At 39.2% G+C, this 24,511-nt stretch overlaps 1 protein-coding gene across 1 annotated transcript; it reads right to left on the bottom strand.

Moving 5' to 3' along the window:
* Positions 1-8,278: 8,278 nt before the first annotated feature.
* Positions 8,279-8,920, bottom strand: LOC148023324 (uncharacterized). The gene has a single exon (XM_087695354.1). It carries the CDS (start codon positions 8,918-8,920, stop codon positions 8,279-8,281), a length of 642 nt encoding a protein of 213 aa, XP_087551480.1.
* Between the last annotated feature and the right edge of the window lie 15,591 nt (positions 8,921-24,511).

The raw sequence follows: 24,511 nt of genomic DNA, 5'->3' as shown, positions 1-24,511 counted from the left end.
GTATGGTTTGAAACAAAGGGGCCTAAGTGTAAAAGAGTATACAAACCAATTCCTCAACTTGATCATGTATGTGGAAAGCATCAGTGATGAGACTAAGCTTCACAAGTTTATGTATGGTTTGGAGCCATCTTTGTTAGCTGATGTTATGGCGCAAAATCCTACTTCACTTTTCCAAGGCTATTGAGCTTACGGAGCGCTATGGAAGAAAGTATAGGAAAGAATCTTCATTTCAGCCTAGTTATGGACAGCCAAGGACTGTTTTAAAGCAGGGACAAGTTGGTAACATTTATGGTAGCAATCATGTGCCTAATGGGAGCTTACGGGTACCAACTTATCGTCCATTTAATGCTTCTAGGCCTCAAAGTAATTTCAGGACAGCAAACAGTCCAAAGGTTGAATTCAAACAGGGGGACAACAAGCCTAAGTCTACTTCAGCTAATACAAATACCAAATCTATTCCCATGGATCTTTACAAGGAAAGGAAGGAAAAGGGCTTATGTTTCAAGTGTGGAGAAAAGTATACACCTGATCATGCTTCAAAGTGTGTATACAAAAATGTCAAGCCAAAACTTCAGAGTATACTAGTTTTTGAGGACTTTGAAGATGACATAGATGAAGCTAATGCAGTGGCAATTAATGTTGAAAACGAAGATCTTGAGGAGGAAGTTGGACGGGAGTACTTTTATGATCCAGTCGACTCTTTTCCTTTTGATCAAGATGGAGATGTTCCGTTTGACCCTGGTGGATCTTGTGATGAGTCGCTTGCTGCCACTAATTGTTCTATCTCTATGCATGCTTGGACGGGATCTAAGAGCCCTAATACACTTCGTATGAAGGGAAGCATATGTGGAAAGCCAGTGTTCATCCTGATAGACAGTGGCGGTACTCATAGTTCTGTCAATAAGTCCATCATGGACAAGTTAAATTGTGTTCCCATAGACTTACAGCAGCCCATTAGAGTACAAGTGGCTAATGGTGAAGAAGAAATCAGCACACAGATCTGCCCACAAGTTTCTTTGCAGTTGGCTGAAAATTTTGAAGCCAAAGTAAACTTGATCACTTTGGAAATGGGGCCCATAGATATTGTACTTGGTTGTGATTGGTTGATGACATTAGGCAGGGTCACTATGGATTTCTCACAGTTATATATGGAGTTTATCTCCAATGGACAGCTTATCCATTTACAGGGAATTCCTAGTAAATCTGATTTTCAGCTCATCACCATTCAACAACTCAAAACAGAGTATAAGAAGCGCTCACAAATATTTGTTTTACATTTGAACAGAGAAACATAGGATCAGCCCAATAATTCAGCAAACCATCCAGCCTTGATAGCTCTTCTTGAGAAGTATAGAGATTTGTTTGAAGTACCTACTTCATTGCCTTCTAAGAGAGCGGTGGATCACCCCATTGATTTGGAGCCCAATTCAAAGACAATCAATAAGCCACCTTACAGATTATCAAAGTGTGAACGAGAGGAAGTAGCCAAGCAAATCAAAGAACTTCTTGAAATGGGATTCATTGAACCAAGTTCTTCACCTTATACATCTCCAGTCCTGTTAGTAAAAAAGAAAGATGGATCTTTCAAAATGTGCATTGACTACAGGGATCTCAATAAGATAACAGTGAAGAATAGGTATCCTATACCCAGGATTAATGATTTTCTTGATGAGCTTAAGGGGGCTCGATTATATACGAAGATTGATTTGAGATCAGGGTATCATTAGATTCGCATACGAGAGGGTGATGAAGTCAAGACTACTTTTAGGACTGATTGTGGGCTCTATCATTTCTTGGTGATCCCATTTGGGCTTACAAACGCTCCAGCTACCTTTCAAAGCCTGATGTGAATAAGATCTTGCAACCTTTCCTCTTTCAGTTTGTCTTGGTGTTCTTTGATGACATTTTGATCAATAGCAAGACTTTACAGGATCACTTGGCACATATGAGGAGGGTTTTTGATGTGTTGAGACATCATAGGCTTTTTGCTAAGGAGAAGAAGTGCTCTTTCATGAAAACTGAAGTGGAATACTTGGGACATATAGTCAGTGAAAAAGGAATACAGACTGATCCAAAGAAGGTGCAATGTATAAGAGATTGGCCAACGCCTACTACTACTACCTCTCTTAGAGGATTCCTTGGACTATCTTCATTCTATTGTCGATTTATAAAGCATTATGCGGCAATTGCAGCTCCTTTGACTGACAGGTTGAAGAAGGAGGCTTTCTTTTGGGACGCTTGCAGATAGCAGCTTCAACCAGTTTAAGGAACTCCTTACTTCTGCTCCTATCTTAGTATACCCGGATTTCTCCAAAGAGTTTACTATACAGTGTGATGCTAGTGGCCGTGGCATTGGGGCTGTTTTGCTTCAGGAGCATGGAGTAATTGCATTTGAGAGCCGTAAGCTTACAGATAAGGAGATGGCCATGAATGTTTATGACCAGGAGATGTTGGCTATCCTGCATGCAATTAAGAAGTGGCACCATTACTTATATGGCGGTCGATTTAGAGTACATAGTGATCACCGGGTCCTCAAGTATTTCCTTACTCAGTCAAATCTCACTCCAAAGAAACGTCACTGGGTAGCTACATTACAAAATTATGATTTTGACATCACTCATACAAGGGGTAAAGATAACATAGTGGTTGATTCTCTTTCTCGTATGTGGGCCTGCAAAGTGTCAGCTATGACAAAATTACATAATGATTGGATTGAAGAACTACAGGAGGCCTATCTTTTAGAAGAGGAATTCAGCCAAATCTTTCAGAAATTACAGCAAGGTCTTATGAAAGAAAACTTGCATTACTAGCTTAAAAATGGTCTTATTTGGTGGAAAGGCAAGATTGTTATTCCCTCTACTTCTTCTTTTAAGCGAAAAATTATGGAGGAGTTACATTATTCACCTTTAGTTGGACACTTGGGAGTTTTCAAGACTTATGACAAGATCAACAAAAGCTTTTATTGGAAAGGACTGTGGAAAGATGTCAAGGACTTCGTTATGAAGTGTATGCCTTGTCAGCAAAATAAGGATAGCACCCATAAGCCAGGAGGTTGGTTACAGCCATTGCCTATTCCTACGAGTAAATGGACTCATATTACTATGGATTTCATTACTGGCTTACCTACTACTAAGAAGGGGTGGAATAGTATTTATGTGGTGATTGACAGACTCACCAAAGCAGCTCATTTTATCCCAACAAAGATTCAGTTTACTGCTTCTCAAGTGGCCAACCAGTTTATGGAGCATATTTTTAGACTACATGGATTACCGCAGGTGATTGTCCATGATAGGGACTCAAAGTTTATGAGTAACTTTTGGCAGGCGGTATTTACATCTATGGGCACTAAATTGGCTCCATCTACGGCTTATCATCCCCAAACTGATGGACAGACTGAGAGAGTTAATAAATGGTTGGAGACTTATCTTCGCCATTTTTGCTATGATGTCCAAACTTCATGGGATTCTTGGTTACACCTGGCTGAGTTTGCTTACAACAATTCCACTCATGCGAGCATAGGAGTTTCACCCTTTGAGGCTTTATATGGTTTCAAGGTGCTCTTACCCACAGTCATCTTTAATGAAAAGATCAATCATCATGGGAAGGAGGAGTTGGAAAGAATGCAGACCCTTCTTCAGCAATGCAAGGTAAATCTAAGGAAGGCTCAAGATCAAATGAAGATGTATGCTGATGAGAAGAGGAGGCCTTTAGAGTTTCAAGAAGGAGAGCTGGTTTTGTTGAAGGTGCCCAAATCCAAGTGCTCTACGTTAAAAGATGGATCCAGTAATAAGCTTTCCCACAGGTTTTGTGGCCCTTACAAGATCCTTAAGAGAATTGGAAATTTGGCATACAAACTAGAGCTTTCCTCTTCCACAAAGATTCATAACATCTTCCATGTTAGTCAGCTCAAGCCCTATTATGGTGATCCAGTGGATATAGTTGATGAGCTGCCACCCATTGATGAAGATGGTCTTGTTCAGTACATCCCAGAGGCTGTTATAGGTTAGTGTGAAAAGAAGCTTCGATCACGTTCTATTGTGGAATATTTGATCAAATGGAGAGGTTTACCATCTGAAGAGGCTTCTTGGAGACGTGATTCTATATTGGATGAGTATCCATACTTGAGGGAGACATTGGTGGTTGAAGCCTATTGCTTATGGAGCTAGTAGTGATGCAGACTAGTTCAGGACAGCACGCTGTTTTAGAACAGTTTTTATCGTACCTAATCTTCAGAATTAAGCTATCTATATGGGCTTAAAGTACTCTTCAAGAGCTTCATTTTGATATATGGTACATCTCATTTGGACACTTCTATAAAAAGTTATGGCAGATTTGGTCTAACAGGAATTGTTTACTCAACAAGCTGTCTACTTTTCTCTGGGATTATTTGTTGAAGACTTTATGGCTCCATTTGCTTCTGAATTATTTTAAATCATGTATATAACTAGGGCTTACTTTCGTTCTTCAAATTCAGCTCATGTAGTGGTCATTTTTCATTCATTTCCCATTTTTAAAGCTGTAAAACAAAGTAGTACTCTGTTCTATCCATCTTCTTTCTAGTTGTTTCTAGGTTTGTTTTTTAGGACGAAAACTTTTGGGAAGGGATGGATTGTAAGAAGCTGGGAATAACAAATTAGTATTAATAATATTGATATTATGCCATGTCACATTGACATTGGTATAAAAGGAGAGAAGATGTAATTTTTCACATCTTTTTGACACATTAATACAATTGCAATCTTTCTCTCCCTTCTTGCTCACAGCTTCTATGGCTTCCCCTTCTTTCCTGACTTTCTCTCTCTAAATCTAGTCTTTCTCTCTCCTCGTCACTCTTCTTCTCTCTCTTCCTGCAGTCTTTCTCTCTCTTCTGCAGTCTTCTCTCTCCTCTTTCTCTCTTCCTAGTTCTCTCTCTGACAGATACGTAAGAGAATTTTGATTAATGTAGAGAGAAGGAGAGTAATGGAGATCTAATTGAGCTTAATTAAGAGAGTAAGAAATTAATCTAATGCTGAAATTCATTAATTTGTAGCAATTAAGAGGATATGCAACTTGAAAATTACAAGATTACCTTAGCGCTTATGGTCCTTGCTCCTTCGCTATCAACTTCTCTCTAAATCTAATGAGTGATTAGGAAATTAGGGTTTTCCCTAATGTGAAGCCCTAATCTCACAAACCCTAACCCTAATTTCTCTAAAGCTTAACCCTAAATTTACTCTCAAATTTTGCTCTAAAATTCTCTCTAAAAATGGCTAAGGATGGGGTCTTTATATAGGGGAGTGCAGGGCCTTAGTGAGAGGGTGTTAGGAGTAGTTAACTAAGCCCATTATCTCTCTAGAAGAGGCGCCTTCTCACATGCTCCTGACACTTGGCAGTGGTTGCCTCATGCACCACACATGCCCAAACCATGTGCCCAAAACCATGGTTTTTGCCGTAAGCCTTTTCACCATTCAATTTTGCATTATTCCCAGCAATTCCTCATTAATTGAATTGAGTCTAATGTGCATATACTTTGTCCGTTTTCCAATCCGTTTCGACCAATGAGTACGCACACACATATAGCACAAGACTCCTTTGCGAATACGGTAATTACTCCTTCAAAAAATGTACAAAAAGAAAACCAAATTTCTGCACTTTTAAAAACTCAATTCTCTTTAAAGTTCTCGTAAGAAAAAGATTCGAAATAGCACAACCTCAGGTTGGGATATTACATGCTCCCCAACATAAGGACTCGAGATGTCCTCATCTTGCAAAGAACTGAGGGTAATCCTTGAGAAGTGAAACTTCATCTTCCCATGTCGCATCCTCGGTTGGGTAGTCCTTCCATTGTACCAAATGCTCTCTTAGGATTCGGTTCCTAAGAATCCTTTCCCAAGTCTCCACTATTCTTTCAGGTTGTAACTCAAGAATATTCTGACTTGGCATGACAATCTGCTCATCGTCAAGTACATGATTTGGGTTCGGTATGTAAGGTTTTAACAGACTTACATGAAAAACATTATGTACCTTGAGATGTGCCGGTAGGTCCCATTTGTAGGCTTGGGATCCTATCCTTTTGGTAATAGTGTAGGGTCCACAATACCTTGCACTGAGCTTCTTGTACTTCCCTAGGGATAATGAACTGCTTTTGGGTCGTACTTGAAGGAAAACTTTATCGCCCTCTGCAAATTATCTATCCAATCTCTTCGCATTAGCGTACTGCTTTTGCCTGCCCCGGGCTGCTTGGATATCCTTGCGGATAGCTCTTGTTTGCTCAGACATGTCTTCAATCATTCTCTTTGAAGCTTCTACTCTCAGGGTTGGATCATAAAAATTTAGCAGTGAAAGATATTCTTGGCCGTATAATGCACAAAATGGAGTCATACCTATGCTTCACTGAAGTGACGAATTATAAGTCAATTCCACTAAAGGAAGGTATTGGATCCATTTGGTAGCTTCTCTATTACAGTAGGCTCTCAAAATATCTTCAATCACTTGATTGACCCGCTCTGTCTGTCCATCTGTCTGTGGATGGTAAGTTGTACTAAAGCATAGCTGAGTTCCGATAGCGTGAAATAAGGAAGTCCAGAACTTCAATGTGAACTTAGCATCTCGATCGCTAATAATCCGCTTTGGTAACCCGTGTAATCTGAAAATTTCCTTTATGAAAAAGATGGGCGATATCAAAAGCAGTGTGCGTCACCTTAACTGGGATAAAGTGAGCTACTTTAGTCAGCATATCAACCACTACCATGATTGAATTAAATCCTCCTTGTACACTGGGTAATCCTGTGACAAAGTCCATGATGCTGATGAATTCCCACTTCATTTCAGGTATGTCTAGAGGCTGAAGCTTTCCGGGGAATAGAACTCGTTCTGCTTTGTTCCTTTGGCATGAGAGACATTGTCGCACGTAGCGTAAAACACCGCCTTTCAATCCTACCCAATGATAACTTTTCCTGACTGCATTTAGCATTTTTGCATAACCTAGGTGTCCTGAAGTTGGAGTATCATGGGCTTCATATAGGATTGCTTTCTTCAAAGAAGGTTCCTTTTGTACACACAACCTATGTCTAAAGTATAGACATTCATCATCACAAGCATAATTCTTGATCAACCTCTTCTCCTTATCATTGCTCCCTCCTTCCATAACCATCTTTAAGAACTTCTGGTATTCTGGATCTGCTCTGGATGCTTCCTCGACTTTGTTGATGATGGGGTTGTCAAGTACCGATATTGCTCCACTAAACGACTTCCTGCTTAAAGAATCTGCTACCACATTCTCCTTTTCTGTTCTATAAACAATATCAAAGTCGAATTCCTGAAGAATTTCTACCCATCTTCGCTGTCGCATATTCAAAGTGGGTTGCGTAAAAATCCACTTTAAACTCTTATGATCGGTGGCAAGCTGAAACTTTTGCCCAAGAATGTCTCCATAACTTTAGTGCATGAATGATAGCTAAAAGTTCTAAATCATGGGTTGAATAATTCCTCTCATGAATTTTCAGCTTTCGAGAAGTGAAAGCGACTGGCCTCCCTTCCTGAACAAGAACTCCTCCTATGGCAATTCCACTAGCATCAGTGACCACTTCAAATGGTTTAGAGAAATCTGGCAGCTTTAAGCATGGAGCAGTTGTGATGTATCCTTTTAACTCATCAAAACTATCTTGGTGCTGTGGCTCCAATACAATCCTGTTTTCCTTTTTAAGAAGGTTTGTCAACGGTGCTACAATAAGAGCATAATCCTTGATGAAGGTTCTATACCATCTGGTGATACCCAAGAATCCTCTCGTTTCACTCACGGTTTTGGGTTGAGGCCATTCAACAATGTCCTTAACCTTAGCTGGATCAACTGAAATTCCTTCCTTAGACACGATGAATCCGAGATAATCAATCTGAGGCATGAAGAAAGTACACTTGCTTTTCTTCGCATATAACTTGTGTTGTCGTAGCAGCTGTAATACTTTCCTGACGTGCTCTTCATGATCTTCCTCTGTCTTTGAATAGATTAGGATATCATAAAAAAATACTAGAACAAAATCGTCCAAGTATGGTCTGAAGATATCCTGCATTAGTCAATTAAATGTTGCTGGTGTGTTTGTCAATCCAAAAGACATTACAGTAAACTCGTAATGACCGTAACGCGTATTGAAAGATGTCTTTGGTATATCTTCTTCTTTCACTCGGATTTGATAATACCCTGACCTTAAGTCGATCTTTGAAAAGACCTTTGCTCCGTGAAGCCTATCAAGTAGTTCGTCAATTCTGGGAATCGGGTACTTGTTCTTGACTGTCACTTGATTTAACCCTCGGTAATCGATGTAGAGACGAAAACTTCCATCCTTTTTCTTCTGAAAAAGAACTGGTGCTCCCCATGGTGAATTACTCGGTCGAATGAACCCTGTTCAATCAACTGTCGTAATTGTTCCTTCAATTCAATTGCTTCAGGGAGAGACATTTTGTACGGCCTTTTTGAAACTGGTTCGCTCCCTGGAAAAACTTCTATCCCATGATCTATCTCACGAGAAGGTGGTAGATCGGTAAGATCTTCAGGAAAAACATCTGAGAACTCTTGAAGCCATACAGGTTCGTTCCTGCATTTTGAATCATCAGTTTTATTCATCTTTACTACGAAGATTTGCTGCCTTGACCTTGCTTCTTTAAGCAAACGGTTTGCTTTGACTAGATGAACTTTGGATTTCCCATTTTTCCCTTGAACTAAGGTTTCCTGCCCTTCATTATCCCGAAATGAAAAACTCCCTAAGGCACAATGGATACTTGCATGAGCGGCAGTAAGCCAATCCATTCCCAAAATTCCATCATACACTCCTATGGGTAGTGTTCGGAAATAAGCTGACGTTGATTTCCCCCCTAATGCAAAGTCTAGGGTTCCCACTGCATGATGAGACACGACTTCCTTTCCATTTGCTAAGTCTACTGTCATTGGTTTGACTTGGTACTAATTCAAACCCAATCTTCTTAAGCATTTCGGAGAAAGAAAAGAATGGGTACTTCCACAATCGATGAGAAGCTGAAATTCCTCACCTTGGCGGTTCGCAAGAGCTTGGATTACTGCGTATTGTTGCCGCGCTCCTGGATTATCGATAGCCGCAAAAAGACGGTTCCTTCCATTTTCCTCATTCTCCAGTGTCGATTCCTCTTCAATTTCTTGGATTCGAGCAACGCGACCACGCCCTCTTCCACGGGCTCCAGCTACTCTTCTGCGGCCTCTTCCTCTTCCACCCACTCATCCTCCTTGTCGAATTGGTAAGGCTCGACCTAGTTTATACACATTTCCAGAGACTGCTGCAATTTGATTTACAAGCCTGGGGCACTTATTCTGATAATGCCCTTCTTCATTACATTCCCAACATCTTCCTCTCTCTTGAACCTGGATCCTTGACCCAACTACATAAACTCTAGGATTCGGTGGGGGTATTGGTCCCATGTTGATCCTCTAGTTGTTGTTCCTGTGGACTTGAGTCGGTGCACTAAAATTTATCTTCTTAAACCCTCCAGAATTCTGTTGCTCTTTTGCCAGTGGCTTCACTGTAATAAGAGCATCCTGCAAAGATACAGGTTGCATTGCTTCTAGTCTGGAATCCAAAGGTGCATTCATGCCCTGACAAAACCTTGCAATCTATTGTTCACTTGACATCTACGGTGCGTGATGTCACAGTGTCACAAACTTAGAATAGTACTCCTCTAGAGTCATTATCCCTTGACGGAGACTAAAGAATTCGTTCATCTTTATGGCTTGGTGAGTAGGAGGTAAGTATCTCTCTTTTACAACCCTCTCTGCTTCCACGTCTGAGAATTCTCCGTTACTCCTTGGTCCCAATAGTGCTGTTTCCACCATAATTTGGCATCATTGGTGAGTTGAAACATGCCAAGCATGGATTGGTTCGCAGCTGAATTTCCTGCAGCTGTGAAGTAATCATCCATTGCTTCTATCCATGCTTCCGCGTCTCGCTCAATGTCCTTGCCTTCACCCTTGAAGGAGGGTGGTTGCATCTGCTTAAGCAGGAGCTTCTTCTCCTGGGTTTCCGTATAAAGTGCCGGGGCGGGTTCATCCTGAGTCCAACAGACTAGGGTGAAAATCTATTTATTTAACGTAACACGCAATTCTAAGACTTAAAGGTACACAATTAAGAGACATCTTTAAAACTCCACTCAAGACAGTTTTATTTCATGAATTGTCTTATTACAAAGCTTTACGGGCTCTCGGCTCTGTCTTTATTACAATCTCATAAAGATTTTCTATGGGTTAACACTACAGTCATGCCATTTCGAAGCTTCCATTTCCTTAAAAATAGGAGGTTCTGCCATTACATCCAAGATACGATAAACTAAGGGAAGTAGGGGTAAACCCAAATCTACCCCTGAGAATGCTCTTCTCCTGCCGTAAACTGCAACACGATCCTTGGGAATGACTGCTATGACTTGATCATAAACCCACCGATTCTTTCGGATTGCTTGGCCATTAATAGTCACTGTAGTTGCAGGGTCTTCAGTAGGGATGAATGAGAACAAGCGGACGATCTTCAGTTCTTCGGCCCATCGCATGCGCCGAAGGTCTGATGAGATATGGTCAATGCGATCCACCTCGATTTGGTAATAAGTTGCCCCTCTACTCCATCCCATCGCCCAGAACATACGCCAGTGCCTATACGGATCCGCAAATGGGAAAGGACATGATATGCTCTCAACAATCCTCATCATCTGCTCTCGAACGCTGAGGTCAGAAGATGCACAAGCAGCTATGAACATGACATTAAATATGTAAAACCTGCAATACGTTGCATCCGAATCCTGACCAAGAATTTTCGAATCACTCTTAGTAACGAATCTCTAAATACAAAAACTCTCTTAGAACAAAAACCAAGACTTCTAGTCTAACCACCTACGGCTCTGATACCACCTGTGAGGTGCCGACCCCAACTCAGGGAAGACTAACCTTTGATAGCCTAATAGACTTTTAGTATGTATGTGGTTGACGACCTCCCTCGTCCCTACTGGAATACCGAAGGGATTACAAGCAACCAACGTAGTATATTATCTACCTCACCGGGGAAACACGGTCTCTTAAAGCCTCTAACTGTTAATCGAGATCTGCGACCTCAATATTACAGTAAATAAACCTTGCACTTGGTTCATAGAGTTAACGTCTTTTTCCCCATCAAGTGTGAGGCACGGTTGTTAACCTTTCCCCTAAAACAAGTTTTATTTGGGTTCTCATCCTTACCGTCTCCTACGGACCTAGAATTGTTGGAAAGCTATCCAACTTATTGGATCCACTCGGCCATGCATCGGAGTCATCGGGACTACCAATTCCCCACTTTCCTTGAAGGGTCCAGTGTTTCCTAATTACTACCACACTGTTTTACATATACAAACAGGTTCCTTTACTTTATTTACGATACTTTGTTCGTTAAAATAGCCTTTCAAACGTTTCAAACAAGATAAGACATTGTTTACCAAAAACAGTCCCTACTTTGATTTAAATTCATTGTTCAATTACAATCATTCACTTTTATTTAACGACGCTGCCTCCGTTGGCGTTTCTACGTCCCAGCATGGCCTGTCGAGGCGTCTGAGTTCATCCACAGCACAACCCTTTCCCGGGCTTTTAGTGCATTTCCATTGCACAACCCATCCGGGCTTCCAATGCCTTTCCATTGCGCGGCTTTGCGAGCTCCTGCGCTTCCAATCAACTCGGTCTCAGGCACTATGTTAATACACCGGAAGATCTAGAATCCGGTGGTACCAACGAGGGTAGCTAACATCTTGTCCTAAGCGATTAAGGGATTTTTAATTTACTCATAGCCCCCACTAAGTCCCCTTGCCCCTCGGAGATGCTCCTCGCTTAGCAGGCTTATTGGCACCACTCGTCTCTTGCCCAAGAAAAACGAGCAGCTCATCCCATCTCAAGCTACGATGCGCTAGCCTTCCAAAGTGGGGAAATGTTCCAATGGGGTGGAGGATACGCCCATAGGACTTATTCACACGACTGAAGCCGTCAATTCCGCCCAACTGGCAAGAATTCAATTTTACCCATCAGAACTTTTCTTATTTTAAAAAAATTTGATTTTTTTGCCAAACAAATTTGGGAAATTCAAACACTTCCATTTGGGAATATCAAACATTCTTTTGAACTTAAAATACTTTAAAACACATGCGCGAGTTTCGTGGGACGATTGTCCGCATTTATGATCAAGGTTTCTCTTAATTAGTCCCTAGGCTAAGACTAAGGTTGCGTATGCAATGCCTTTAAATTATGACATTAATTTAATTCAAGAACTTCGTAATTGAAAGCTTTTCCACTCACCTCGTGTACATTCGTAGTAGCGACGACATTGTGTGTATTGGTTGCTCCCAACGCTTCATGTTCGCGGCTAGTCCCGGCTTCGTTGTGTATGGACTCGCGAGCGCGTTTTGGGGCCATTTTTCACTTACACACAATAATAAGCTCACGATGAAAATTAAAAAAAACTGACACAATTTTTGCATATATATTGAGGTTAGCGTAGAGTGCGAATATGAATTTCCCTTACAATTACCCTATTATTTTTGAAATTTAATCTAATTTACAATTTTTGAAATAAAACTAGAATTTTCTAATTTTCTAGGTATTTTAATGCAGATTTTATTAATTTCTGCATCTTCTTTAATTAAAAAGTCATTTAACTCAAAAATTTGATTAAAATTTCCTAAAATTAGCAAAAATTATAGAAAATTTTCTCTAAATTCTAAAAATTTAGAATTCTACAAAAATTTCTAGAGCTATATTTTTCTTAATTTTATTTAATTTAATTATCTCAATTTTTAACTCTAATTAAGTGATTTCCTACCCTTAAATAATTCAAAATTAGATTTTCATAATTTTCCCTCGATCCTTACACTAATCTTCACACATGGTACTCATATCACTTTTTAATTTTAAGATTCTCTAATTTTCCCTAATTTCTTTCCATAATTAGGAAAAATAATTATTTTTTAATAAGTAAATATTAATAGATTTTTGAGTGTTTCGTTATTGCATCATACTTTTATGCTATCTAATTTTGCAAGAGAAATATCAATTCTTGCTAATTGTGCACAATTTTGCTAATCGTGATTACGCTCTCTAATTACAATTTGGCAAATTAAGCATAATTAGACACACACACACGCATAGAATGCTTTTATATATTACATTGAGTGTATAAATGCTCATGCATGCTTTAATTAAAGAAATTGACTAGATACGTTAGAGGATCTTGATTAATGTAGAAAGAATGAGAGTTATTGAGCTCTAATTGAGCTTAATTAAGAGAGTAAGAAATTAATCCAATGCTGAAATTCATTAATTTGCAGCAATTAAGAGGATATGCAACTTGAAAATTGCAATATTACCTTAGCGCTTATGGTCCTTGCTCCTTCGCTGTCAACTTCTCTCTAAATCTAATGAGTGATTAGGAAATTAGGGTTTTTCCTAATGTGAAACCCTAATCTCACAAACCCTAACCCTAATTTCTCTAAAGCTTAACCCTAAATTTTCTCTAAAAATGGCTAAGGATGGGGTCTTTATATAGGGGAGTGCAGGGCCTTAGTGAGAGGGTGTTAGGAGCAGTTAACTGAGCCCATTCTCTCTCTAGAAGAGGCGCCTTCTCACATGCTCCTGACACTTGGCAATGGTTGCCTCATGCACCACACATGCCCAAACCATGTGCCCAAAACCATGGTTTTTTCCCTAAGCCTTTTCACCATTCAATTTTGCATTATTCCTAGCAATTCCTCATTAATTGAATTGAGTCTAATGTGCACATACTTTGTCCGTTTTCCAATCCGTTTTGACCAATGAGTACGCACACACATATAGCACAAGACTCCTTTGCGAATACGGTAATTACTCCTTCAAAAAATGTACAAAATATAATATCCCAACTTGAGGTTGTGCTATTCCGAATCTTTTTCTTACGAGAACTTTAAAGAGAATTGAGTTTTTAAAAGTGTGCAAATTCGGCTTTCTTTTTGTACATTTTTTGAAGGATTAATTATCATATTCACAAAGGAGTCCTATGCTATATGTGTGTGTATACTCATTGGTCGAAACGGATCGAAAAATGAACAAAGTATGTGCACATTAGACTCAATTCAATTAATGAGAAATTGCCAGGAAAAATGCAAAATTGAATGGTGAAAAGGCTTAGGGCAAAAACTATGGTTTTGGGCACATGGTTTGGGCATGTGTGGTGCATGAGTCAACCACTGCCAAGTGTCAGGAGCATGTGAGAAGGCGCCTCTTCTAGAGAGAGAATGGGCTCAGTTAACTGCTCCTAACACCCTCTCACTAAGGCCTTGCACTCCCCTATATAAAGACCCCATCCTTAGCCATTTTTGGAGAAAATTTTTAGAGCAAATTTAGGGTTAAGCTTTAGAGAAATTAGGGTTAGGGTTTGTGAGATTAGGGTTTCACATTAGGGAAAACCCAAATTTCCTAATCACTCATTAGATTTAGAGAGAAGTTGACAGCGAAGGAGCAAGGATCATAAGCGCTAAGGTAATCTTGCAATTTTCAAGTTACATATCCTCTTAATTGCTGCAAATTAATGAATTTCAACATTAGATTAGTTTCTTATTCTCTTAATTAAGCTCGATTAGAGCTCAATTACTCTCCTTCTCTTTATATTAATCAAAATCCTCTTACGTATCTAGTTAATTTCTTTAATTAAAGCATGCATGAGCATTTATACACTCAATGTAATATATAAAAGCATTCTATGCGTGTGTGTGTCTAATTATGATTAATTTGTCAAATTATAATTAGAGAGCGCTAATCACAATTAGCGAAATTATGCACAATTAGCAAGAGTTGATATTTTTGTTGCGAAATTAGATAGCATATAAGTATGATGCAATAAAGAAACGCTCAAAAATCTATTAATATCTACTTATTTAAAATTAATTACTTTTCCTAAATATGGAAAGAAATTAGAGGAAACTAGAGAATCTTAAAATTAAAAAGTGATATGAGTACCATGTGTGAAGATTAGTGTAAGGATCGAGGAAAATTTGTGTAAATCTAATTTTGAATTCACTAAGGGTAGAAAATCACTTAATTAGAGTTAAAAATCGAGCTAATTTAATTAAGTAAAATTAAGAAATTATAGAAATTTAAGATTCTAGAAATTTTTGCAAAATTCTAAATTTTCAGAATTTAGAGAATTCTGTTTATAATTTTTGCTAATTTCAAGAAATTTTAATCAAATTTTTGAGTTAAAATAACTTTTTAATTAAAGAAAAAACAAAAATTAATAAAATCTGCATTAAAATACCTAGAAAATTAGGAAATTCTAGTTTTATTTCAAAAATTATAAATTAGATTAAATTTCAAAAATAATAAGGTAATTGTAATGGAAATTCATATTCGCACTCTACGCTAACCTCAATCTATATGCAAAAATTGTCAGGTTTTTTTTTAATTTTCCTCATGAGCTTATTATTGTGTGTGAGTGAAAAATGGCCCCAAAACGCGCTCGCGAGTCCGTACACAACGAAGCCGGGACTAGCCGCGAACACGAAGTATTGGGAGCAGCCACTACACACAAGGTTGTCACTACTACGAATGTACACGAGGTGAGTGGAAAAGCTTTCAATTACGAAGTTCTTGAATTAAATTAATGTCATAATTTAAAGGCATTGCATACGCGACCTTAGTCTTAGCATAGGGACTAATTAAGAGAAACCTTGACCGTAAATGCGGACAATCGTCCCACGAAACTCGCGCATGTGTTTTAAAGTAATTTAAGTTCAAAAGAATGTTTGATCTTCCCAAATGGAAGTGTTTGAATTTCCCTAATTTGTTTGGAGAAAAGCAAATGTTTAAATAATAAAAGTTCTAATGGGTAAAATTGAATTCTCGCCAACTGGGCAGAATTGACGGCTTCGGCCATGTGAATAAGTTCTATGGGCGTAACCTCCAGCCCATTGGGACGTTTCCCCACTTTGGAAGGCTAGCGCATCGTAGTTTGAGATGGGATGAGCTGCTCGTTTTTCTTGGGCAAGAGACGAGTGACTAAATGAATATGGTTGTTTGGGCTATTACATAAGAGGTATGTTTTGTATTATGTTATTACATGAGAGGCATGTTTTGTATTATAATGTTTTGAGAGAGATAGAGATAGAGGGAGTACACCCTATGATCTTGATCATATATGCCTATTAAAGATGCCTCTGGGGCATAGAAAATATATCTATGTAGGCCTAGAAAGAGACCCCTATGGGCATGAATGAGTGTATACCAAGCTCAAAAAGTCCCCTTTCAAAAAAGTGGGCCATTATGAGCCTATGTGATTCGATGGTCATGAGCCTAGAAAGGACACCTATAGATATATAATAAGTGTTTCCTATTGATCCCTATAGCCATCTGGATTACTTGTGTAGACCTATGGATGAGTGGTCATACCATAAAGTTTCCTTTTAATAGAAGTGCTCTTTCAAGGCCTATGACTAGTTGGCCATATGCCCATATGTGGGGAAGAGATCTCTTATTAAGCCATATAGCCATGAGTCCCTAGGACTTTGAATGAGTGAATACCATTAGGTTTAAAGTCTTGATAGAGGTGTCCTTTCTAGGACTATGACTAGGTGGTCATATGCTTAGAAAGAGGTCTGATGTTGAGCCCTATGCTCTTCGGCCATAGGACTATAGAGCTCCTGTATCACTTAAGCTCCAATTCCTTAACCATGTTGCACTTTAGATGTTATTGTTTTTCTTGGTAGAGGAACTACCTATTTGTTTACATGAATTAATCTTTAGGAGTAGTTAAATGCTTATAACTTGTTATTGTCATTAGATGGAGCAATAAACACATTAAAGAAGGGCAATATTGAAGGAAGAGCGTGCTTGGTTTCTGCAACACTACTCTCGTGAGCTTTACAAAAGTGTAGCTTTGGCATTGGCAAAGGATCTTAAGGATCGCTCTGAGATAGACATACCTTGGCCAGAGACTACATATGATTTGTTTCCCACTTCAAAAATCTTGAAGTTTTAGTTATACATTTTGAAATTTATGAAGAAATGTCTTCTCAAAATAGTCAATCTTCTCTTCAACCCATGGTGAAAAAGGCTTTTATTCTACCACAGGCTCTACTAAGAAATGCCATGCGCTTTCTCTTGTTCCAATTCCGATGTGAAATGCTCCTATGGGTTCACCAATCTCTCTCTCTCTCTCTCTCTCTCTCTCTCTCTAACTAGGCCCATGGTCCCATAGGTTGCATGCAGGTAAGAGCTTTGCCTGATGCTTTTATCTCGACAACCTAGCCACATGAGAGAAAAAAGAGGCAGTAAAGAAAGGAGGGAAGCACACTAGAAGGAAAGGAAGGCTACATGCTGATTCATTGATGTTGCTTGTTGCTGTCTACCTAGCCTATAGTGAGAAACCCATACGATAGGTAGCAAGCAAAGCCTCGAGCATCCATGTACACTTTATCCTAGGTGGTAGAGTCATTATCAAGAGCCTATCCCTCCATGTTCCTTGTCCTCTCTCTCTCTCTCTCTCTCTCTCTCTCTTTTGGAATGTCCAAAAGATATTCTTGGATGATATCGTTCATTTGGATGGTAATTTAAAATTGGTTTTAGCTAAGGAGAAGTTAGGTCTTGTGCATTTTTTTCATGTGACACACCCAAAAAATGCGAGAGTTTCTCTTGATGTAATGCATCATAGAATGAGTGTCTTGGCAGAGATCATACCAAGTATAAGACTATGGTCTTGCCATCCATGCTAGTGATATGTGTGAGATTTGTTATTGAATAACATTATGTTTTATTCTTTAAAGTAGTGTGAGAATCTTTTTGAAGTTATACATGAGTATCTATAAAGTTTGTGAGATACTTATAGTTTAGAATTTTGTTGGGTATGTCTAACATTTATGCTTCTTGACACTCTTAAAGAAACAACATTCTAGAGGACACTTTTGTCACCTTTAAAAGCTGACTATGTGGTTACCTGCATAAGAGAGAGAGATAGAGTGAGAGAGTGATAGACTGATAGAGTGAGTGTGTAGTCACGTGCATAAGAGAGAGATAAAACAAAGAGAGAGTGATAGAGTACGAGAGGACACCCTAATACTATTTGGCAACAAGAGCCCTTTGACCCTTATGGCCACTCGGCCATAAGCATGGGAAAGAGACCCTTGTTCTCATTAGGTTAATGGGCTATGATTAAATGTACACTCAAATATTTCTATAACGTTTTGACCATAGTGTTAAAAGGATATGATTGAGTCATATGGCCCTTTGGCCATAGGTATAGAAATGCATTTGTTGTAGATCCCTATGGCCCTTTGGCCACAAGGCTATGACTGAGTGTATACTATAATGTATCTATGGTGATTTAGCTGGAAGGCTAAATGGTGGTGATTGAGTCCTATGGCCCTTTCGCCAAAAATAGGGCTAGGAAAGCTTTCTTCTATAGCCATGTGGTCTTTAAGATGTGATTGTGTGTGTACTCTAATAGTTTGATGGTGATGTTTGAGTCCTATGGCCTAAGGACCATAGAGGTATGGGCCTCATTTCACTTAAACATGTTCCACATTCATGACTATATAGATTTATGTTGAAAACCTACAACTAACTTATCATTGTCCTAAAAAAGAGACTTGTATAGTAAGTGTCATGGCCCTTTTAATAGTTGTATGTCCCTTTGGATAGCTAGAAAAGAGATATCTATAGCCATAATAAGTATTTCTTGTTGAGCCCTATGGCTCTTTGGCCATAGGGTTATGAATGAATATACACTCAAATAGATCTAATGCCCTTTGGCCACCATAATGCTAAAGGACTATGAATGAGTCATATGGCCCGTTGGCCATAGACTATGGGACTAACACCCTCTTAGATAGTTTGGAAAATCCTGCAAGTTTGGTACCAATTTGGAGGTCTCCATGACCCATTTTCCCACTTAACCTGGGAAAATCGCATACATTCTGGGAGTGCTTATTTTGAATAACTTGGATTGCAATTGTTGAGAAAAATAATTGGAGTGTTTTTTGAATAACTTCGATTGCAATTATTGTGTATTTTGTTTATTGTAGTATTGAAATATGAGACGATAATATTTAGTTGTTGTAGGCAAATACATAACTTCTCATGATATTAGTGGTGTTAAGAAACACCATTTTTGTGTTTGTAAGAGCATTGATGTAGATGAGGCATACGATATCATTCTTCAATTGAATTGTTGATGAAGTCCTTCCATCCACATTTGTTTAATCATACCTGCATAATGTTATAAAATCAATATCCAAGACCATCAAGGAACAACACTCCAATTTAACAATAAAGATAATGCTAGATGGATAGCATGAACAATTAAAATAGAAACCCTATGACCACATGGTCATCGGCCTTACCATACACTATACTTTATTACATAAGTAAACTTGTATGAAAAAAATGGTAATTGATATTATGCTTAAAAATCAAGCATGGGCTGGCTATAGTGATTGACTTTAGCATAGGAAGAACACAAGCAATCTAGTGTTCACTTGTTACAAGCAAGCTTGCCTGAGTTTTTTCTACTACACTGGATGGGATTTTAATTATTTATGGAATCTTTTTGCCCCTTGGAATCCACGACCAAACCACATCATCAACAAGCTCCCATCACTTTGAGTCTTGCAAGTTGAAACGCTAGCTCTTTTCCCACATATAGTTCGGCTAATTTTGGGTTCTTTTTCCCTGTGTTTTGGTGCCCAATATTGAACAAAGATATTCTTATAGTTAGGAGATGATATGTCTAGCTGGACATCTGATTCTGCAACTCCTAGCCATATTGGGTACTCAGGCTCCCCTGGCCTCACAAGAATAAAGTCACCTTTATGCACATCAATGTGTGGTTTGAAAGCATCCTTAGGCCTTCCATTTAAAGGACCACAATAGTGTTCATTCCACTCCTCATATCCTTGGAACTCATCTATCTCCTCTTCTACTTCTTGCATACGATGGGTTCCTACAGTTTTCGGCCAAAAATTTGTGTATTTACCAATACGCTTGTTGGTTGGCTTCTGTAGCTTGTCAACCATATCCTTCCAATAAGAAATGACTGGCTAAATGTACTGTGTGCTCACTACTTCCTTTCCTTTCTTTTGAGACCATTTTTGCCAAAAATGTAGGTAGCTTTTTATTCCTTCAACAACTACCGCATTGTCCCTCACATAATCAGTAATAGGCAACACATCAGGGCATCCTAATGGTAGCATTGGTTTCCCTTCATTGTCTCTCTTCCACAACTCAATTCCCCCTTCCCTAGGCAGCCACTCAGGTGACTTAGTGGGATCTCACCTTGCATAAAAAATCAAAATTGCAAGGGTTTGGAGTGTCCCACTAGATTTTCCCCCCATCACATATGTATCCATCAACGAAGGCTTTGAAGTCCAGTACTTTTGTCAGCAAAAAAGGTGCTGGTGATGAGCTTTCACATTGCCTGAATGTATCCATAAGATGTGGAAATGTGAATGTCATATTAGTATGCAACTTCTCTGAGAATCTGCTAAACAATGCATCTATGTCCTCATGTGTATTCCCCACCATCAAAAAACCCAACATCACTGTTTTGAAAACCCTTTTGGCCACTAGCAAGGACAAGTAAGCAAAAAAATAACGGTTCTTATTTTCTGTTGTTGCACAACTATCTAATTGCAGCAAAAGATTTTCTGGTAATGTATGAAACACAGGTTTGGTTATTGAATCTGAAGTTTGTTGAGTAGACTCTATTTGTAGGTTTTGAGAAAGGACCAATAGACCCCCTAGTAGCTCGCACACATGCTCAGTACATCATTGTTGCGACAGACTATGTAGTGAAGTAGGTAGAAGTTAAGGCTACGTAGAAGAATGATGCCCACACCAGAGCAAAGTTCTTGCATGAATATGTGTTCACAAGATACGGTCTACCAATTGAGATTATGAGTGATCGAGGTTCGCATTTCTTGAACAAAGTAATTGAAAATCTACTAAGTGAATTCATGGTGATTCACAAGAAGCTTGGCATTTTATCCCCCGTAAGCCAATGGCCAAGTTGAAAGCACCAACAAGATACTTGGAGCTATATTGACAAAGATTGTAAGTGGATTAAAGAGTGATTGGGAGTTGAAGCTACATTCAGCCATATGGGCATATAGAGTAGCCTACAAAACGGCAATCGAAACAACACCATTTAACATGATGTACGGCCTCGAAGCAATACTTCCCATGGAATTTCTAATTCCTACTTTATGAGTGGCCAAGGAGTTTAATTGGACTGGACACGAACTGTCTATGAGACTTGAAAGACTCGATGAAGCTAGACTGGCCGTGGTAGGAGGGATGTATGCATTGAAAAGACATCATAAGAAGTTCCACGATAGTCACATCATCAACAAAGATTTTAAACTAGGCGATCTTGTTCTGGTTTAAACTCTTAAACAATTTTAAGCCAAAGTCACTAAGAGAGGACGAGGTCCTTATGTGATCTCAAGACTATCTTCAAGTGGGGCAGTTAAATTATCGACCTTGGATAGAGAAGAAATGCCCAATTGGATCAATGGATGTCGTATTAAGAAATATTACACCCCGTTTCACACAAGCGGAATTGGACAGATTGCATAATGCCAAGTGGCGACAAGAGAAGAAGAAACTTGTGGTAGATATGGCTCAAGAAGAGGCCAAAGAATGAGCTAGAAAGAACAAGTTGAGAGGAGTGATTCTATTAGCAAATGGAATCTCTAAGCAGAATAAGTTTACTGTGGTTGAGGAGGACGAACTTGAAACATCACATGATGAGACACCTCTACCATTCATTGCTGTACAAATTGGCACTGAAAGAATACAAAACTTATTCATTTATTGATTCTAGAGTAGATGGAAACACCATCTCCTAAGAATTGTTCTAGAAGTTAATGAATGTGAGCCTCAAAGAAACTAAAGCGATGTTTAAAGCTTTCACAGTTCATACGACCAAAGTGCATGGAGTATGTGATTCATTGTTGTATGTCAGTGAACTAATTTGCGGGGATAAGTTCTTTGTCACCCAAGTTGGAATAAAGGACGTTCCAATTATACTACGAAGGATATGGCAACGAAAACACAACTACTTCTCCAATTGGGGAAAAAGATTGATTCATTGTCAGAGTGCCGACAAACAGGTTGTGGGTACCGCTAAGGGAGCCAGATGAAGCTTATGCAATAGTAGTCAAAGAGATTGCTAACATGAAGGAACACTCCCAAGTGGACTCTCTTCCCATATAGGAAAATCCTAAAGCAAAAGCACCACGAATATCGCCATCAGCACCACTACGAACCAACAAGAGTCAAAGAAAAACCACACAGAGGTGGGTTCGAAAAGGTGAAGAGCTGTCCACGCCTACACCAACAAACGCATGTGAAAAGTCTACCACAGAAAACAAAACAGCAAGGTACAAGAAAGAGCCTTTGAATGGACCAAAGCTCAAAAAGGTTCTTCCCCAAAGTGGCAAACCCAAGTAACCAAGCAATGGGTAAAGAAGTCGTTGATAATAGGACAACCATGATCTACATACATATGGATCCCCAAAAGCAAAGCTTCTCAACCCATGGGAAAAGCTAAACAAGTGCTTGGACGCTTGTGGAAAAGGTTGGTCTTCAAGAAGGAGCCTTCAGTCAAAGAAGAGCGCACAAGAAGGACAATGGGTGCCAAAAACAAAGGTATTTCGCACTTGTGGAGGCATGGCATAGGTGCCCAAAGAACAACTTAAAGCGTCCTTAACAAACAAGACAAAACAGATCGAATTGACAACAAGGAGCAATTGATCCAAACATCTACGATAATCTGGACAAGTCTGGCACAAAAAGATAACAGACGAGAGTAATCAAATCCAGGTATATTCTCCAGGATATACAAAACAGGTACAACAGGATCGGAAACCAAAGGGTTCATTGCCAAAGCCATCAGAGATACAACCAAAATGCAAGAAATCCAAGATGGTATGGCAACCAAAGCATAAAGCAATCTTCAAACCATCAAAACATGTACATTAATTGACAAAAGAGGTTACAAAAGCCGACAAACACATGCGCTTTAGAGCTTTGGAATTGTAACTCAAGTTGTTTGGGTTCTCGTGAGTGCTCCTACCTAGCAAAAATGGTTGGAATTGGTAAGAACATAATAAGGCTACGAAAAGCTAGCCACAATTCCAAGAACCATAAGAAGGCGCAAAGCAGTGAATTTGTCTTCGATGGATCAACAACTAGCTTAGAAAGCCTCGTTAATGAAAGCCCATGGAACACATTGTCGCATGATCGTCTTTCTCGCACAGCATGTCTTTCCAATTACATATCTGTTCAAAAGCATGAATAGGGTCACACTACATGGCCTTGCATAGGCACATATCTTTTCGACCATTGCACACTCCTAAGCCTAAAGCGGGTCGTCACACATAGTGCTTCGATTAGGTGGTGGGATCACGAGTGCGAGACAGGTAAATTGTGAGATGGGTGCGTGAGTTATATAGAGAGAATGTCTTGAGCATTAGGCTAGTTCATCGGGCATGTGGCCAAGTTGTTGCTATTTTTGCTTTGATGTACTTTCAAATTGTAATGATAATTGTGCTTTATTGTAATGATGATTGTGCTTTGATGATTGTGCTTTATTGTAATGATAATTGTGCTTTGATGATAATTGTGTCAAGTACTTAGTCTTTGAGGAGAGAGCTTACAAAGAGAGCTGCCTGATTTTTCAGAGCTTCTATTCTCTTTACCTACTCTACTAATCGCTAAGACCAATCATACAGAGCTTATATATACTATATAGAGCACATTCAGTCCCACTACACTTCAAAGCTGCTGTGAGCAAAGAGCACACAGAGAGTGCACGGAGCTAGAGAGACATAGTAGGAGAGTTTAGTGGCTCTACACACATTACGTATGTAAACAAACTGTGTACACATGTTTGTATATCGTTTGGGAACATGCTACACACACTAACCACAGACCTAGACACCCAAAACTGGCAAAATAGGGCCAAAAATAGGAAAACTACAAAAAACACCAGAGCTAACCTTAAGGGCTTTAAAAATGAACCAATTTGAAATGGTCGTGGGCTTCAAGCAGGACAAAGCACCATCTGACCACTTTTGACACATACGTGTATGTGTCAAAGCAACTCGGATGGAGAAACTGATGACATAGCCTCCTTCCCAATGGCATGGACATCCAGAATATGTATTCCCCTTTCTCAAAACCTTCACAGATGGGGAGATTAGGGCCAGATTCAGTCAGGGACTCTGAAACACTATATATGGTTCTATTCACATATCAGTGGTCACATTTGACACGCAAGTACATGGGAGGGTTGCCCTAGTATAGGTGCACCCTTGGGAAGTGAAATTTCCAAAAAGCCCCTTGTTCTGACACCTCAAAAGTCAAATTAGGCCAGAATACACTCAAAGACACTGCAAACACCAGAATCAGTGCATGGGGGTCTTCCAAGTGTTCATTTTTTATTGGGCTAGCATAGAAGGCATCCACATGGCATAGGCA

The sequence above is a fragment of the Lygodium microphyllum genome, chromosome 16 (genome assembly GCF_053477565.2).
Source record: "Lygodium microphyllum isolate KBCC chromosome 16, Lygodium_microphyllum_v1.1.10, whole genome shotgun sequence".
NCBI classification, from domain to species: Eukaryota; Viridiplantae; Streptophyta; class Polypodiopsida; order Schizaeales; family Lygodiaceae; genus Lygodium; species Lygodium microphyllum.
The sequence above is the reverse complement of the archived record's forward strand: the minus strand, read 5'-3'. Positions and strand labels throughout refer to the sequence as shown.